The 18,219-nt window shown below is 37.9% G+C and overlaps 1 protein-coding gene across 2 annotated transcripts in view; it reads right to left on the bottom strand.

The window, feature by feature from the left end:
• LOC128026854 (chloride channel protein 2-like) overlaps positions 1-18,219 on the bottom strand; it is a 54,737-nt gene that overhangs the window by 21,837 nt on the left and 14,681 nt on the right. For both annotated transcript variants that reach the window (XM_052614095.1, XM_052614104.1), the window contains exons 2-6: positions 10,949-11,102; positions 4,372-4,503; positions 662-790; positions 421-554; positions 233-310 (exon numbers count right to left, since the gene is read on the bottom strand). In XM_052614095.1, coding sequence (XP_052470055.1) covers positions 233-310; positions 421-554; positions 662-790; positions 4,372-4,503; positions 10,949-11,102 — 627 coding nt within the window. The remainder of the gene's footprint in view (positions 1-232; positions 311-420; positions 555-661; positions 791-4,371; positions 4,504-10,948; positions 11,103-18,219) is intronic.

Raw genomic sequence — 18,219 nt, 5'->3', positions numbered from 1 at the left:
GGACATAATGACAGGTTTAACAAATATGTAAAAAATATATTTTTACAAAAGTTACCTACTGCAGCTTTAATAGGGCTACTAACATGTCTGATTATTTGATTGTAAATTGTCTTTTGTAAAGCTTAATATGTTGCAATAATGTTTGTTAGTGGAAGGTATTATAAAGTGTTACCACAGTATGAGATGTCAGAAAGTTACTGACAAAAGACAGCATTCATAGAAAATCTCTCACCATGTAGATTCCTCCAAACAACGCCATGAATTTGCTCAACAGAGCAGCACACAGACTGGCAACATGAACAAATGGTCCCTAGAGGACGCGAGGGGAGAGAGAAATAACAGATGTGATCACAGGGCAAAGGCTTAAAGTATTTTAGCATTAGAACGCTTATCTAGGATCAGATATCCCCTCTCTTGCACCTCTTTGCCCAGAGGCATGCCACTTCCAAGGGCACAAGTTAAGCCAATCACTTTGGCGACGAAGGTTTTGAAAGTGAGGTACTCTTTTAGCACCACACCTCGGAGAATGGTCTTCATCTCTGGGATCCCAGAGCCTAGAGGAAGAAAAGACGAAGGGGTTTACAAAGAGATCTGAGAACACTTAAAGGCCATTTGGCTTAAATTGATTACGTGAGCATGGGTGAGTGTGTGCGTATCTCACCCACTGCCTGTGGCGCCAGTATCTGTGTGAAGCCGGCGGAGAATGTGATGAGAACTACTGGGTAAGTGACCCAGGCCAGGTACTGTAGCAACATGTTATTGTGCAGACCACCGTACATCCACTTCTGTGCTGCAGACACAGACACACAAAATATAATTACATCTCTGTAGAGGGATAAGATGTGTACCCTCATGCGTGTCCTCATGCACTATTCTATGTCATTTGTAGTATAAATAGTGTGAGTAGTGTGTTGATGTTGAAAACTGCAAAAAGAAAAAGTACACTTCATATACCTGATGGTGCACTTAATAAACAAAAAAATGACACTTAATGTACTCAACATGCACTCAGCTGTCTAAAATTCATACACTAGATGGTAAAGTACATAGTAAATTGCATAATAGTCATCTGGTATGCAACTATAGACTATATGTGTACATTTACTTGTGTTTAGTTATTTAACTGTTAATTTTTTAAGTTCATTGTCCTGCCCAGTTTATACTGACACCTATTAATGTGGATGAAAAATATGTATGTGTGTTTATATATATATATATATATATATATATATATATATATATATATATATATATATATATATATATATATATATATATATATATATATATATATATATATAATTTTATTTAAATGGGCATAACTTAATCAAACTATAGACTATACATCTACTTTTACTTGTGATTTGTTATTTATGTTTTATTTTTTACTATTCATTTTCCTGCTCAATTTGACAGCTGTCTTAGAATTAATACTGACACCTATTGGCATGGATACAATAGAAAACATTTCTGAATAAATAAATGCCCATGACTGAATAAAACTTATGCTCTGTGATTAGTTGTAAAACTTTCCAATTATTTTCCTACCCAAATCAATGACACATAATGGTTTGGATGAAAAAGTGGAGTTTTTTTGTAATTGAAAAAATGCCCATTAAAGGTACAATTTGTAAGACATTTGCAGTAAAATATCCAAAACCACTAGGCTAGTGTTATATATTTTGTCCAGCTGATTACTAAAAATATCTCTAATGTTTTCAACTACTAGTAAATCATGAGAAAATTCCCATTCTAGACAGTGACACGGGGCAGTGCAGTCGCCTGTCAATGATGTTAGTTACCCTTTGTTACCGCCTTTACTGACATAGAAACCACATGACAACAGTGTCGCGGACAAATGTGGAAGTAGCTTTGTGACAAACTTCAACTAGAAAGAGATGCCGATCTTGCTTGTGTTTTACTCGACAATTGAGTTGTTTTGATTCGTATCTTTACAGAGAACGTATGCTATTATAACGATCAACAAGATTAGTATTATGGGGCATACACACCAAATGCGGAGCATCACGTCTCTAGACCTGCACGAGGACGCGTCTGGTTTCATAGTGTGATTGCGTCTTTGCATTGACTTTGTATGTAATCTACTTGCGCAAATCTTTGAATTCGCATTAAATTCATGATTTATCTTTCTTTCTGATTGATGGCCGTCAGCGGTTGGGTAGAAGACAACAAATCCCATCATTCCACACTCCTTCTTAGCGTCTTCAAATCACATGATTGTTATTGTTTTGGTAGTGAGCCCTCTAGTGGCAGGTCCTACAACCTGTACCTTTAACGAAATCACACTAAAGACAATTGTTTCAGTTCCTTTTCCTGCCTGAACTTTATACTTACACCTACTGGCGTGGATGAAAAAAATATTATATTAATTGTATTATTTTCATTGAAGAGATGCACCTTAACTGAATCAAAAGTGCACATTAATATGATGATTACTGGGATCATTTAAATCGGCTGAATATGATCTCAGTGGTCCACCTACAGTGGTCCAACTACAGTACATTAAAGTCCCTTTAATGCTAGTCATTTCACTTGATCCCCTTTCACACTGCACGTAGGACCCATCATATTGCCGGGTCGCCTTCTGTGTGAAAGCAATCACGTCCCGGGAGAGCGCTGTGTGAACAAAAGCCAGATCTAATTCCGTGTCAAAGTGATGACGCGCGTTAACGCACAACTCTTTTACTGGCTGTTTTGAAGGAAGATCAACGTTCATGAATCACAACGAAAAAATATGTGCAAAATGTAATGAAGCAGAGATCAGTTAGTTCCTCACCTTCCACGCTGACGCCGAGATCGTTCGCCTGCTTCAGTGAAAGTATAACATGCCTCATATTTTCGACTCGTACATTACACGTCACGCCCTGATGTCACGTGTCATTACGGGATCTTTACGTGTTTTGTGTGAAAGCACGCACATATCCTGGGTCATCACTGGCAGTGTGAAAGTGCAAAATCTAGGGACCCGGGAACAATTGCCGGAACACTTTACCCCTGTATTTGCCGGAATGGCAGTGTGAAAGGGGCTTTAGTAGGCCATCTTTGAAATGCCTATTGGGCATGCAAGTGCAGCTCCTATCTCTCAGAATAGGGAAATTATCGAATTCTCCAAAACTGTTCACCAAGCTTACGATGAAATTTCATCTTTGAAATCAACAATGAAATCTGAAAACAACTGTATAATAAATGTTGTTTCTTTTGTTCAAATAGCGTTAAATGGCTAGACCAGCTAGTGCGCATGCAGTCCTAAATGCAGTGTCACGCTGACTTCTCCGATATGCGATTGGCTCTTCTATTCATAAGGTAGGGCTTCTTCGATAGAGCGGTCATATTGAGTGTTGCATTTTCCCACATTCAAAACTATATAAGTGACATGCCTTGGGTATTCTATAGTCTTTGGAGTTTTTCCCCTATTTGAAATCAACATGGCAACTAACATTAGGGGGTTATCTACTCTATGGCTCTGTCCTGTACACTGAGTGCTCCTGCACATTTGCAATGACAGTTGTCTGCCATTTGTCAATTTATGAGTATAAAGGTCGTTGTGCACCCTTAATGCTCCCTTCCTGATGTAGACTCTACAACAGACTACCACTGACAGTCCATGTGACATTACAAGACCAAGGTATGGACTCAGTCTAAAAACAGGCCCTGTGTAATATAAAATAGTTTTCTGGGGGCCATTGACATGACTGGGTTCTTCATTTCATGCGAGTGTACGTCATTTTAACATATCTGTCATAACATATGTAGTACTTCACAAGTACTACTTGTCTTTTTTGTACACTTTTGAGGTGTTTTTATGTGTGGAAAGCACTTGATGCAGCTAATATGGTGACATTAAAAAATGCCCTTTATATGTACTAAGACAATTCTGTGCTTTTTTGTTAATCTGAACTGTCACACCTCCCGTCCTTGTAAATAAACATTTTGTAAAAAAAAAAAAAAGAAAAAAAAGAGAGGTCTGTAAGATGGCATCAATTTGTTCAAGCATTAATAAACAATCGCAGAAAACACATGATGATGAAAAAAAAAAATCAATACTTGACTGATTAAATGACACCATCTGGACTTTCATGGAACCGTGCCAAGCAGCACTTTATTTTACAGTCATGTTCCTCATGTACATACTATGTACTTTTTTATGTTATTAAATAACTAGTTAATAACTAGGTTATGACCCTGAACCTACCCCTAACCCTACCCCATTTAGTTAGCTTATATTACAAGTACGTTTTAGGTAAGTACACTTAAAGTACACTGTAAGTACTGTACATATAAGTGCACATACTAAAATGAAGTGCAACTGAAAATTGTCCTTTTCTTTCTTGTCATTCTTTTCTCTCTCACCTTGCTGGCAGAAGGCAATAGTATAGTCCATAGCCCAGCTGACCAATGCCATGAGAAGTCCCAGGAGGATGAGAAAGATCCAGTCTTCACCAACACGGGAAATCAAGAACTTCCGACACCATGATGTACAGACTGCAGAGAGAAATTATACAGATTACCTAAAAAAAAAGAAAATTCAGTCATCATATACTCTACCTGTCATTCCAAAACTCTATTACTGTATTATACTGTACTGTATTACTGTATTTTTTGATACACAAAAATGGTGAATTATAATAATATGCTCCTGTCCAAGCAGTTCTAAGTAATGACCACCAAGGCACTGAAGCTTAAAAATATGCAAAATCTATAGGAAAATCAATTTATACAACCACAATCAAAAGACTGCGGTCTGTAAGTCTCTTCTGCAGGTCTTTATTCGATTAAAAAAAAACAGTAAAAAAATGTAGGTACAACTTTATATTATGTGGCCTCATCTACTATGTACTTACATTTTAATGTATCATTTGGTACAATGCACTTATTGTTTTTACATAGTACTTATATTTTTTTCAATACCTGCATGTAATTACATCTGTAATAATTACACTGTTGACCCATCCCTTACAATTTTACCCATCCTTATTTCTACCCATACCACCAAACCTGTCCCTAACCTTACCCGTATCCCACCTCTATAGCAGCAAGTGTTTTGCAATACAAAATGAACACAATAAGTACATAGTACTTATTTTTGATGTAAGTGCATAGTAGTTAAGCCCACTTAATGGCCTTTTATAACTGTTGTGTAGTTAATAGTCTATGTGTGTGTGTGTGTGTGTATGTATGTACATAGAGAGAGAGAGAGAGAGAGAGAGCATGAGTCATGTGGAATACTTTTATAATGCATTTATAGTTATTGCATGGCAAGAGCAAAATCATTGAATTTTCTATTCTAAATTTGAATGATCAAGGGGTGTGAGTAAATTCAGTCATAATTTTAAAATGATCAAATTTATTAGGCACCATCAACACCCACAGTTTCCCTGTTCTTTATAGGTCAGTCTGTGTTCACAGCATAGAGATAGGCTGTATGAATTGGAAATGAACAACCCAAGAGCAATTACCCAAACCCAGCAGTAGGTGCACAGTATGCTTTAATGAAGTTAACATTTGCTCATAAAAGGGCTTGTTTTCCCCTGGAAAGTTTCCAGACTCCTGAGAAAACTGAGAGGGTGAACACTTGTGCTGTTGCATAGGGGTGGACAGGGTTGCAGAGACCAGGACAGGAAATGGCTTGTGTGTGTGAAGATAAGACGCATCTGAAAGACAGCAGAAAGGGAAGGGTCACGGCAGGTGAAGGGACCCCTCTGTGTAGAGATGCTGCCCCCTCCAGCTTCAGCACCCGCTCAGCAGCCGTTTGTGCTAGAGTTGGCACACGGGCAGATTTGCCAACTGAAGTGACACAACAGATGTCTTTGCTCTCAAAATAAACCCTGTAACAATCCACAACCGAGAAAGCAATAAGCCGAACCAAATTTACCGCAACTCAAGCCGCATTTTGGATGAGCAAACCTGCAGTGCTTATCTGCAAACCGTGCCAGACAGAAGTGCTGAGATGCGGCATATTTTGACACTTAATGGGAGTTTGAGGAATAACCGTATAAATATGCAGAAACCCATGCTTCCCCACACAGACTTTAATGTCTTTGACAAGTGAGTCACAGGCCAGCACTGGAAGTGACATCCTTATGTGGTATGCATGCATAATATAACAATGTATTATATATCCAAGACCTATTTATATCCCCAGAGCGAGTGGAAAGGTGTAGGAGGTTTGGTGAGTGCCAATAGTATCTGCCCTCTTTCTGCCTGATATGACAACTTATGCTGCATTTTCTTCATTGAGCCTCACAGTTTCCCATGAGGACGAGCTGCTGGACTGCTGCCAGTTCTCTGTTCGCATCCACAGATCCAAAACAATTAGTACTGAAATAGACAGATTAAGTCAGCTATGGTTGTAGGACTTCTCTCTAAGTTGCATAGAGAACAGACAGCAGGATGCTGACAGCTTGTCGCAAATCTACCCCCCTCTGTCATCTTGAAATACACAAATAAAGTGTAATTATACAAGAGAGAGAGAGAAATATGTGCTTATATGCTCTGTTTGGTTATGGGCTGTGTACTGTATGCTCTGACGCTAGATCTCATATGAAAAACATGCATATTGTTTTGACAAATATGCTTAATTAAAATAAGTTGATCAAGGCAAACTGTTTGATTTCATTAATGTGGTTTATTGAAGCAAAAAAACAATAATGTTTTGGGTAACACTTTATTTTTATAATCCACTTTCTACTAATTATAAGCAACTATGTAAACCACCAGTCATTTAAACATTAGTAGACTGTTTAGTGTCTGAAGTGGACTGTCAAAATAAAATTAATTGGAATTGCATGGCATTATTGTTAAGAAAAAGTGTTTATAAATTTCTCACTTTGTCATAGAGCCATCATGAACAAATTTCTATATTATTTCTGGGACAAAACAACTCATCACTAAATAATGTTTTTGTGGGTGTGTATGTGTGCTGATGCCAGTGAAAATTTTGTCAGGGTAGTTACAATTTTTACAGAGCCATCTGATAAAATAAAAAATAAAAAAATAATATCTGTTATTGATTAAATCTTGTTCTCTTTTATTGACATTTTTGCAATTACACATTTGAGTAAAGAAGGAGCAGGAACAGGCAGAAACACTGGAGGATAATGGAAATTTTGTATAGTGCAACACAGACTGTAGGTGGGGAAATAGTAGTTGGTCATACTCTATTGTGCTGTATCAACCATTAACAAACTCAAATATTTTGTTGTACACAGGCCCGGAAAGCACAAACCGTGACTGCCTATATTTATAAATTAGTTTATTACAGTATTTTATGATAATCTGGCATAACAACACTGACTTCATCTCAAAAGCTAATGAGCTGCCATCAAAACCAACACCATAAGCACGTTCTCGACCAAAAGGTATGCTATCTGCCAAAATACTCTCTTCTGGCCAAAACATCACATGTATCCTTGACAGAGAAGGCAATCCCAAAACGCACTTTGACAAGATCAGTGAAAGAAAAAATCCTTTGTACAATACTTAAAAAATACTGTAGAGTGAATAAAAATTGATTATGACACCCAATATTTCAGTTTGCTATGAATTGCTTATTAGAGTCTCATTTTCTCAACAGCAACAAGCTAACAGCAAATGCTTAAACAATTACTTATTTCAGCAACTTTTATTAGTTTTTTTAGTTTTAATTTAGTATTTTGGTTATTTTATAATGTTTGGTGTGATTTCTACAGTCAACAGTCACTTATACTCAAACTAATGTTTGTTATAAATATATCTACTTTGCTCAATCCATAAAAGTATTTACATTAGTTTAGTGTGGATAAAAATGTAGCATTTTACCCAATATTTCTGTACGCTTTGTATTTTAATGCATCTCGAGCACCATGCAGTTATGGCCAGAGTCCATTGCAGATAGCCATGTATGTGTTGCTGCATTTGCATGGCATTCCAGATCAGTCACTCATTAGGTTTCATGATGGTTAGGATGCCTTAGTAGGTAGCCACCTATGTAGGCAGTATGCAGAGTGGCAGCTCACTAGAGTTTTACAGTCAGATGGAGGAATAAAATAGAAAGACAGAGATACACAGAGAGAGAAACAGACATATGGTGCCAGCTCTGTAGACCAGTGTCTAGGTAGTGAGCTGACAAGCCTCCAAACCCCTCAAACTCAGTCAAGGGGGATCAGAAAGACCTGCGCTGCACACTTCTGATAGATGTCTCATGCTTTTCACACTAAGGGAGGCAGGAAGGATGATATAGAGACAGATGCGGCGTGTCTTTGGAGATTAAAGAGCAGTCTATTTATATTACAAGAAAGCAATGATATACCTCATTAGCACTAAAAACATTGGACTGTGAGACACTGTTGCCTATTTAATGAGAACTCAACTATATATACGGTACAGACCAAAAGTTTGGACACACCTTCTCATTCAAAGAGTTTTCTTTATTTTCATGACTATCAAGATTGTAGAGTCACACTGAAGGCATCAAGGGCTATTTGACCAAGAAGGAGAGTGATGGGATGCTGCGCCAGATGACCTGGCCTCAGCGGTCACCGGACCTGAACCCAACTGAGATGGTTTAGGGGTGAACTGGACCGCAGACAGAAGGCAAAAGGGCCAACAAGTGCTAAGGATCTCTTGGGGAACTCTTTCAAGGCTGTTGGAAGAGCATTTCAGGTGACTACCTCTTGAAGCTCATCAAGAGAAAGCCAAGAGTGTGCAAAGCAGTAATCAAAGCAAAAGGTGGCTACTTTGAAGAACCTAGAATATGACATATTTTCAGTTGCTTCACACTTTTTTGTTATGTATATAATTCCATATATAATTTTTTTGATGCCTTCAGTGTGAATCTACAATTTTCATAGTCTTTGAATGAGAAGGTGTGTCCAAACTTTTGGTCTTCTACTGTATATATATATATATATATATATATTTCTGGGAATTTATCACAGACTTCCAATATGAATGGCAACTGCTTTTGTCCAAAACTCTCTTTTTTCAGCAAGCCATCTTAACATACCATTAAATGGGCGAATAGTTTTTATCTCTAAACTCAAATGTTAAGGTCCATATAATACCTCCTTTGGTGAATGGTGATGCATTTCTAGACCCAGATGCACAGGCACACAGAGGTTCATTACAGATACACTGCACGTCTATGTGTCTCATCTATCACCCCTAAACAGCGCAGACTGATTATGCTCCCTGCTGGTGAATGGCAAGCACTGCACTGAGGTGCAGAGAGAATTGAACAGGCTGATAAATGCTGCAAGTTGTTGTTTGCAGGCTAGACAACAGCAAAACGTTCATCGCCAATGCTTGAAAAATGATTGGGGAAAAGTGTCTCCGCCATAAATATGAAGACCATGAAGATGCCTTTAAGATTCAGTTGATGGTCACACCTGAGGAATATGTGTGACAGATTGATAAACAATGAGAGCTTCACAAACCACTGACAATCAATCACCAGTAGAGGGCAATCTAGAAAACAGGAGGTTAAACACCACATCTGCAAGCACTGAACTGCCTCGAATACATGAGCAGACCCAGATGAACTTTTTCAGGAATATATGCGGAATGGATTTAAATATGCTAAAAGCTATGCTTCATGCAGGTTAGTGCTGGTTTGATGCTAGTCTAACAAGGCTGAAAAAGCTGGATAGCCACCATGTTGTATTATTGTCATGCTTTTTGACCAAGAAGGTCTTGCTGGTTAAAGGGATACTCCACCCAAAATGTAAATTTTATCATTCATCACTTACCCTCATGTTGTTCCTAATCTGTAAAACCCTTGTTCATCTTCAGAAAACAATTGAAGATATTTTAGATGAAAACCGGGAGGCTTTTTAATGTCCCCATAGACTCCCAAGTAAATTACACTGTCAAGGTCCAGAAAAGTATGAAAGACATTCTCAGAATAGTCCATCTGCCATCTGTGGTTCAACCGTAACATTATGAAGCGACAATAATCATTTTTGTACACGAAGAAAACAAGAAAAAAGTCTTTATTCAAAAATTCCTCTGCTCCTTTTCTCTCCTCATCATTGTCGCGCCATTTTGGAGGTTATGAGCTGAACGCAGGCAGCGTACGCTCTTCTGTATCAGCGGTGCTGGGTACAGCCTCCCAGCTTTCATCCAAAATATCTTCAATTGTGTTACGAAGACGAACAAAGCTTTTACGGGTTAGGAACGACACGGGGGATAAGTGATTAATGACAAAATTTAAATTTTGGGATGGATTATCCCTTTAAGTTGGAACAGCAGTCAGGTTTTAATTATGGTCTGCATCCCTTAATTCAAGGCCAAAAATCCCCTAACGATGGGTCTCAAAAGTATGTAAAACTTTTACATCTAGAGGAAAATATTGTTTTCAGATAGGGTTTCGTTAACCACAAAAGTTAGATTAATCAGAGCACAAACAGGAGTAGTGATATCTGAGGGGGGTAACCATAGCAACAGCTCCTTGATGGCTGAGTACATTGACAAAACATAAGTACTGTCATCGTTTTTGACATTTGTTTTTCTATGGACAATTCTTATTTTTATGGAATATGGGAGTGTATATTAAAAGTGATTTATTGGTAGATTAAATCATGCATTGTTTTTTTAATTCACATCTCCTCATCATTTTGAATCAAAGTTCCAATCCTTCAGGAAAAGCATGAATCCTCAGTGCCCAGTTTTACTGCCACTTATTCCATGTGGGCCTGAACAAGAGCTGCATAAATCCCTCCCACTTAGCCCCACGGTCTCACCTAATCCCCAGTTCCAGCATGTTCTTACCAACTCTTTAGCCTCCTGCCTTTTGAAATCTTTTTTCTTTCGATCCCTGCTGCCCGTCATCCTTGTGGATTTGCTTTGCTTTCCTAGCTTTGCTCTGTTGCCACTGCTGCAAATAGCAAGCTATGATGCAGGCAGACCAGCCAGCAAACAGTTGGCACATGCATGTATATAGCACACCCACCTTGACACTTGGCACACGGGTCCTTCTCATACTCCATCAGTTCTGGCGCCTGGCCGCGCACACTGGTGGTCCTCCGCAGTGCTCCATCCTCACGCAGACGAGCTGCCTCTTCTTTGGCAAAGGCCCCCAACTCCTGTGTATAGCGTCCATACATCTGAAAGTTAGACAGGAGTGAATGAAGATTTTTACCTGGCAAGGAAATGAAGGGAAACCAAGCCCTGAAATAATGTACAACTTAACAGGCTGTTCAAAACCCCATCAAATAAATATAGGTAGTCTGTCAGAGGTTCCTGTCCCTTAGTACGATTCCATTAAGCTACAAAGGTTCACTGGAGTGGTGCTATTTGTGAGATTTACTGTGTATAGTTAAAGAAATAGTTAGCCCAAAAATAAAAATTGACTAAAAATGTACTCACCCTAAGGCCATCAAAGATGTAGATGGGTTTGTTTCTTTATCGGAACAGATTTGGAGAAATGTATCATTGCATCAATTGCTTAAAAATGGATCCTGTGCAGTGAATGGGTGCTGTCAGAATGAGAGTTCAAACAGCTGATAAAAACATCACACTAATTCACAAGTAATCTGCAAGCCTCCAGTCCATCAAGTAACCCTGTGTAAAGTAAAAAGCTGCATGTATGTAAGCAAATCCATCAATAATGCATTTTAATTTTAAACTATTGCTTCTGGCCAAAATATGCGTTCATAATCGATAATCCAATCCATAATCCAAAATAATGTTTCCACCGGTGAAAAAGTCAATCTCCTGCTGTCGTCTTACATCAAAACAACCAAAATATTTAAAACTGTTTTGGACTGTTATTGTTTGTAAACTATGCTTGATCTGCACATATTTCTCTCCTGATTCAGGTGAGACGGAGAAAGCAGTATTATGGATATAGGACTTATATTTTTACTGGAAACAACAGTCTGAAGTTAAACATTTCTTAAAGGGGGGGTGAAATGCTATTTCATGCATACTGAGTTTTTTACACTGTTAAAGAGTTGGATTCCCATGCTAAACATGGACAAAGTTTCAAAAATTTAGTTGTACGTTTGAAGGAGTATTTTTGTTCCCAAAATACTCCTTCCGGTTTGTCACAAGTTTCGGAAAGTTTTTTTCGAGTATGGCTCTGTGTGACGTTAGATGGAGCGGAATTTCCTTATATGGGTCCTAAGGGCACGTCTGCCGGAAGAGCGCGCGCTCCCGTATAGCAGAGCAGAGAGAGGCTGTGCACAGACATTCACTGATCAGAGCGAGAGCGTCGCGAAATGTCACATAAGGAGTGTGTTTTTGGTTGCCAGGGCAAGACAACCCTGCACAGATTACCAAAAAAAAAAAAAGCGTTAAGGGACCAGTGGATGGAGTTTATTTTTACAGAGCATCAACGGAGTTGTGCAAGTGTTTGTGTTTGTTCCCTGCATTTCTAAAATGCTTGTTTTACAAACAAAGCCCAGTTTGACGACGGATTTGCGTATCGTTTATTTCTTAAGGATGATGCAATCCCAACAAGAAAGGGTCACGATCGTGTGTTGGAACCAGAGGCGGTGAGTAAAACTGCTTAAAATATCTCTGCCTCCTTGTTAGTGCGTCCACCTCCCATCGGAGACTCGGGTTCGAGCCCCGCTCGGAGCGAGTCCTTGCTGCTGCTGCTCTCGTTCAGTTTCAGCCTTCACAGCTGTCACAGCTTCCAAACGCTCTCAACACAACTAGCACTCGTGATTCTTTAGCTCCGCCCACACGTCACGCCTCCAGGCGCTCGTGTTTTTCCGGGAAAAATCGGTACAGACTATCTTTCTCTTATGAATATAATAAAACTAAAGACTTTTTGGAGTTATGAAGGATGCAGTACTACTTTATAGGTACTCAAGATTAACATGATATTGAGTGAAAACGAGCATTTCACCCCCCCCCCCCTTTAATGATTAATTTATTACCATGCTAATTACTGTAATGGTTTTATCAGCTGTTTGGACTCTCGCTCTCATCTGATGGCACCCATTCACTGCAGATGAGTTGTTGATGAATAGGTCGTGTAATGGTACATTTTTCAAAATACAATAAAGATGGCCTATAAGGGTGAGTAAATTCTCATCAAATTTGCACTTTCGGGTGAACTATTCCTTTAAGCATCCACATTTGACCTAATTGGATGATGGAAATTGTTGAGTCACTCTCATTCCTCTCAGAAAAGTCCACCTGAGATGTGATTTGAGCTCTTGCCCATACAAGACTTGCAAGATTACAAAGTTATGAATTGTTGATGTTGTTGTGTGTCTCAAGCATGTTCTTCATGGAGGCTGTAACTTCTATGTTCTCTTTTCCTAAGGCTCCGTCACCTAGACAAACATCTTGGTGAAAAAACTTCTGAGCAGATTAAGATTTATTCCATGTTTTTTTTTTTTTTTTTGTATATAATTTACTTTCCTTCAAAGTATGTTCAATGCTTTGGAAATTCTTTCTTGACCTGAGTGTATTTTAAGTTCTTGACCTGAGTGTATTTTATATGTATGTTGACGCAGTTTGGCTTTGAAAATGCCTTTGCCCTGATGACATAATGTTTCCTTAGAAATCCTGCAAAGAGATGCTCCCACACAGAGCCAGGTGTGTATTATTTTGAATACATGTGCGTCATTCCTCAGATTTAGATACACAGATTCCAATTAAATCATAGTCTGATTGGTTAGATCAGTATTAATTTAGCTTTTAAATTAAGTCACTAAATACTTGTTGATTCAGTTTTTATTATTAATAATAATAATAATAATAATAATAATAATAATAATAATAATAATAAACATTTTTAATGTGTGTGACTTCAAATATGGGCACTTGGGGAAGTTTTATGTATAATTTTATTTTATGTATACAACAGATTTTCACATTTTTGTAATAAAAAGGCCAGATTAATGTGAAAACTTTACTGTACATGTTCCAGACAGACTGTGCTGTTAATATTCAGCATATAACATTGTTATGCCAGTGGTGACAAATGACTGTCTTGTCAATGACTCAGCTACTCGACTGATTTTTTCAAAGATAACAGCTCATTCAGGAACAATGTAAGTGATGTGAGTGAGTGAGTCATTGAATCATTTACATAACCATTCATTTAAAAAAAACAAATTCATTCAGGAATGATGTGCCACTACTCAACAGTTGATTCTGCTTGTGTTATATTCCTAATTATAGGCCTACTTAATAGTACTTACAGTTTTATACTAGATTCTGCCTCCTGTGTCATTCGCAGTGCTTCAGGGATGAGTAACACATTCTATTATGTAAGAATAGTCTTTAACTCATTAAACTCTTTTTTTTTTTCAAATACTTCATAATACTTAATCTCTGAGCTGGTTAGTTTGGGTCAAAGAAAAGAAAACATCTGTAATGAAGGACACTGGAAAAGTGTGCATGTGTTCTTCACCAAATTTGTAATTTTCAAGAAAAAAAGAAGAAAACAGAAGAAGAAGAAGAAGAAGAAGAAGATATTACTTGTATAGCTTTTTCTAAGCTTCTGGATAGGATGTGTATTTCTGTTCTCCCGGGGCTCTACACATTAAAGCTAACAGTGTCAGAAACAGTGCTGCTGTTACACAGAGATACAGGACCACAAAACACCATCAGAATTTAAAGTGCCCCTATTATGGATTTTTGAAAAATACCCTTCATGCAGTGTGTTATGTAGTTGTTTGTCCATCATAATTAAAGTTATTTTATCTAAAATACTCAGAACTGTGCAAATGAGTCATTTGTAATTCAAAGTCCATTTCAGTGAAATTCATCTGTCTCAAGATAACATCTGCATAATGCCATCCTATGTTCTGCGAGAACATCCCTCAAACACTGTAGCTTGTTCATGTGGATAACGTCGTGTTGTGAAGACGCCGTGCTCTGCGCTGGGAAAGTGAATTTGGTTTATTTTCACTTCCAAAGGATGTGAAGAATCAGTTGTTAAAACTCATCTCTACTCTGATACCACAGCAGTATCACCCTTTTCTGTGTTCCTGTCATTTCACTGATGACTGCTTTCCCGATCTCTGTGAGTTCAGCACGGGATTCATAAACCGGTTATCTGTGAAAGATGGGTCAATGCCCAATATGTTTGGACCATCTTGCTACTCCGAATCACAATCTGAAAGTATGATTAATAATTGTTGCTTTAATGATCTGTTGAGCGTGCAACATATGTAGTTTTGTGTATTATGTTATGTATACTGTACACTCAGTATAACTTACGTTCTGTTAGTCTGCTGTGGGCCTGCTATTGTCTAGAAATGTGTCAATTAATATAGAATGGCTGATGTTCTTATTACTTGGAGTCATGATAAAGGATGGAGCAATACGCTGGTTTACAAACTGCAGTGATTTATCAGTCCTCCATTTCTGTGTTCATCTAACGAAAATACCATTATTGTTTGGGTCTTTACTACCAAGTGGTGGACACGGTTCACTAACACAAGTGTAAAACATCTTCTCCCCCTCTGATTCTTTCTTTTTAGAATAGAGTGGAGCATATCATGATTATAATACAATGTATTTTTGATGATAAGATGTAATCCAGTAATGCGAAATGCGCTGTACTTAGTAAACCAATCACAACTGACTGGATCAACTGACCAATCAGAGCGGAGTAGCTTCACGCAAAAGAGGAGTTTGGAAAGATTCACCTTTGAACGTTTTGAAGTTTTATCGTGTAGACAGCAAAAGTGGAGATTTTGGCTTGTGATGTCAGAGCCAGTGCTGTAATCTCTGCCTACTGGAATCTTTTTCAGGCATCTGATTGGCCAACATGGCTTTAACAGTTTAGATTGTATCACCACCCGTTGGTTTGGCATGGTCTTAACAGTGCACCATAGCATGTGTTTGCATTTTCACATATGGAGAGCATGCTTGATTGGTGGTTTGCTTGATGAAAAACATTCAATACAAGTTCAGTTCCAAAACTATTTTGGAGACTAGAACAAAGAAACATACTAAACAACAGCATTTTCCAACCACCCTGTTGCCAATTAATATTTCACTAGACAATAAAGTAGTTACATATGATTGCACACAGATCCATGAGACCATAAATCAAACTGAAATCTATACTTCTATTCTCCAACTGCCCAGCACAGGTTTGCAGGTTCTCTGTTCAATCTATCAGTCTGGAAACTGGATAAACAATAACTTTAAAGTGAAAAAAATTGAAAAGGTTTATTCTGTTTCTGGTTTTCAGGAACACCATGGGAGGTATATTGAGGATACTGCAAAACAATTTAAAGAGACAAAGATACAAATTTACAGAAGGCTGGATAATGATACTTAGAAACGTCTCTATAATTTATGTTTTTAAGCCACAGCACAGCTTTATGCATCGCATAAGAAACCACAGACCATGATTTCTGTCTGAGATTCAAAACCCAGACAAACAATTTATCAAGTTGATCAAAGCAGAAGATGAAGTGAGGATAAAAAAAACAGAGCAATTTATTTGCTGGATTTGTTAGCTGCATCACTATTAAAGCTTAGTCTGAATTAATTTGACTAGACACACATTTAATAAGTGCTTTTTTGACTAACAAAATCAATGTAAAAAAACTTTGTATGCTATGGAAGATCTTGAAATAAAGACAATGCCTTATTAAGATTATTTAGACAATACAGCACACAACATAAATACTAACAACTGCCAATGATGTAAATCTTAGCGTAAATCTATGTTTTTCAATTCATATTTGGGACAAAAAAAAAAAACATAGGTCATTGTGTCAGTTGTAGCATATCTGTTTATCAAATGAAACTGTATTTGTCACAAAAAACAAAAAAACAAAACAAAACAAAGAATAAAAATAAGACACATTGGGCCCAATAATACACCCGGCGCAATGTGACGCAAGGTGCAGCACAAGTGTGTTTGCTAGTTTCAGTCCATCGTTTAATTAGCAAATGCATATGCACTCATTTTTGCGCCCATGGGCGTGCTGGTCTATAAAAGAGGTATGTTCAGACGCAAAGCTATTTTAAGGAGCTGAAAATAGACTGCGCCATAGACCAGCTCAAACCTGAAAAACCTCAATGTTTTTTCTTTGTTATTTAAAGAGTGTACACACTGCTTATTAAACGCAGGGACACACGGCAGCACACAAACATGCCAAATATAAAAAATTAAAGGATTGCAATGCAAAATATTTTTTTGTAGGCTAGTTAAATATATATTTTATGTATACGCCGTGCACTTTACACTGCATTTAGATCGTTAAAATAGGGCCCATTGTGATTTGCTCTTATGTTAATTTGCGTGGCTTAATTTGGGAAGCAACTGACATACACATCTCCACATGCAGTACAACAGTCAGCCCAAATAAACTACCACTTTTAAAATGATTAGAAAACATGCTTTAGTTGGATGCTTTGAATCACTATGGTTTGAAATGTGCATATCCCATTTTGTGGCATTATAATTGCTCGCCAAACCCAATTTAGCTTTCATTTGGTGCACTTAAAAAAAACCTTTTATTAGTCTAACAGAGATTATTGGAGTATGTTTTACAAGAAAATACTTTTTCGTTTTTCCTACTTCAAAATTCCACGATTCATTCAATGTGCTACCTGCCATTTCTTTGTAATTATTTGTCAAATTAATGAAAATTGTTTCCTACGCCACTATATTTTCAGTGTGTTGCGCGAGGTTACATTTTGGACCCTGACTGGAGATCTGATTAATGAATCAATCAATTTTACAATTTTCTTTTACAACAGAAATTGGGGAGTCAGTTCTTTCGGGAAAAATCAATTGTACATTTTCAACAATACTTTGAAAAACTTTATATCCTCCGGCTGAATTTCCATTTCATTACATTTAACAGTATCATCTTGACACGATTTTGTCCTCTGATATAAAAAAAAATCCTCATGTGTGGGTGACGTAAGGGGGTATTTTGAGCCATTTCCCACCCATTGTAACCCTGCCCTCTGCCTTTCCCTTTCCCTTTCCCTTTCCCTTTCTTCTCCCATCCCTCGTTCTTACCGTCAGATGCTCCCACACATAGGCACATGCCCACGGCACTAAAGATGGAGAGACAGGGATATTGGCAGGTCCGTTGTGTAGCGCCTCAATCCTTCTCTCCTACTCCCTCCTCCTGATTCTCCCTCTCTCTATGTTCTATAAACACACGGCACTCTGATCTGAAGAGCTCAGCCACCAGCAGCACATTAAGATGAGCATCACGATTCCAGTAGACTCTCTCTTCGCTCGCATGAGCAGGTGCAGCTCATAGAGAGAAAGCAAAG

Source organism: Carassius gibelio, chromosome A2 (assembly GCF_023724105.1).
Source record: "Carassius gibelio isolate Cgi1373 ecotype wild population from Czech Republic chromosome A2, carGib1.2-hapl.c, whole genome shotgun sequence".
NCBI lineage: Eukaryota > Metazoa > Chordata > Actinopteri > Cypriniformes > Cyprinidae > Carassius > Carassius gibelio.
The sequence above is the reverse complement of the archived record's forward strand: the minus strand, read 5'-3'. Positions and strand labels throughout refer to the sequence as shown.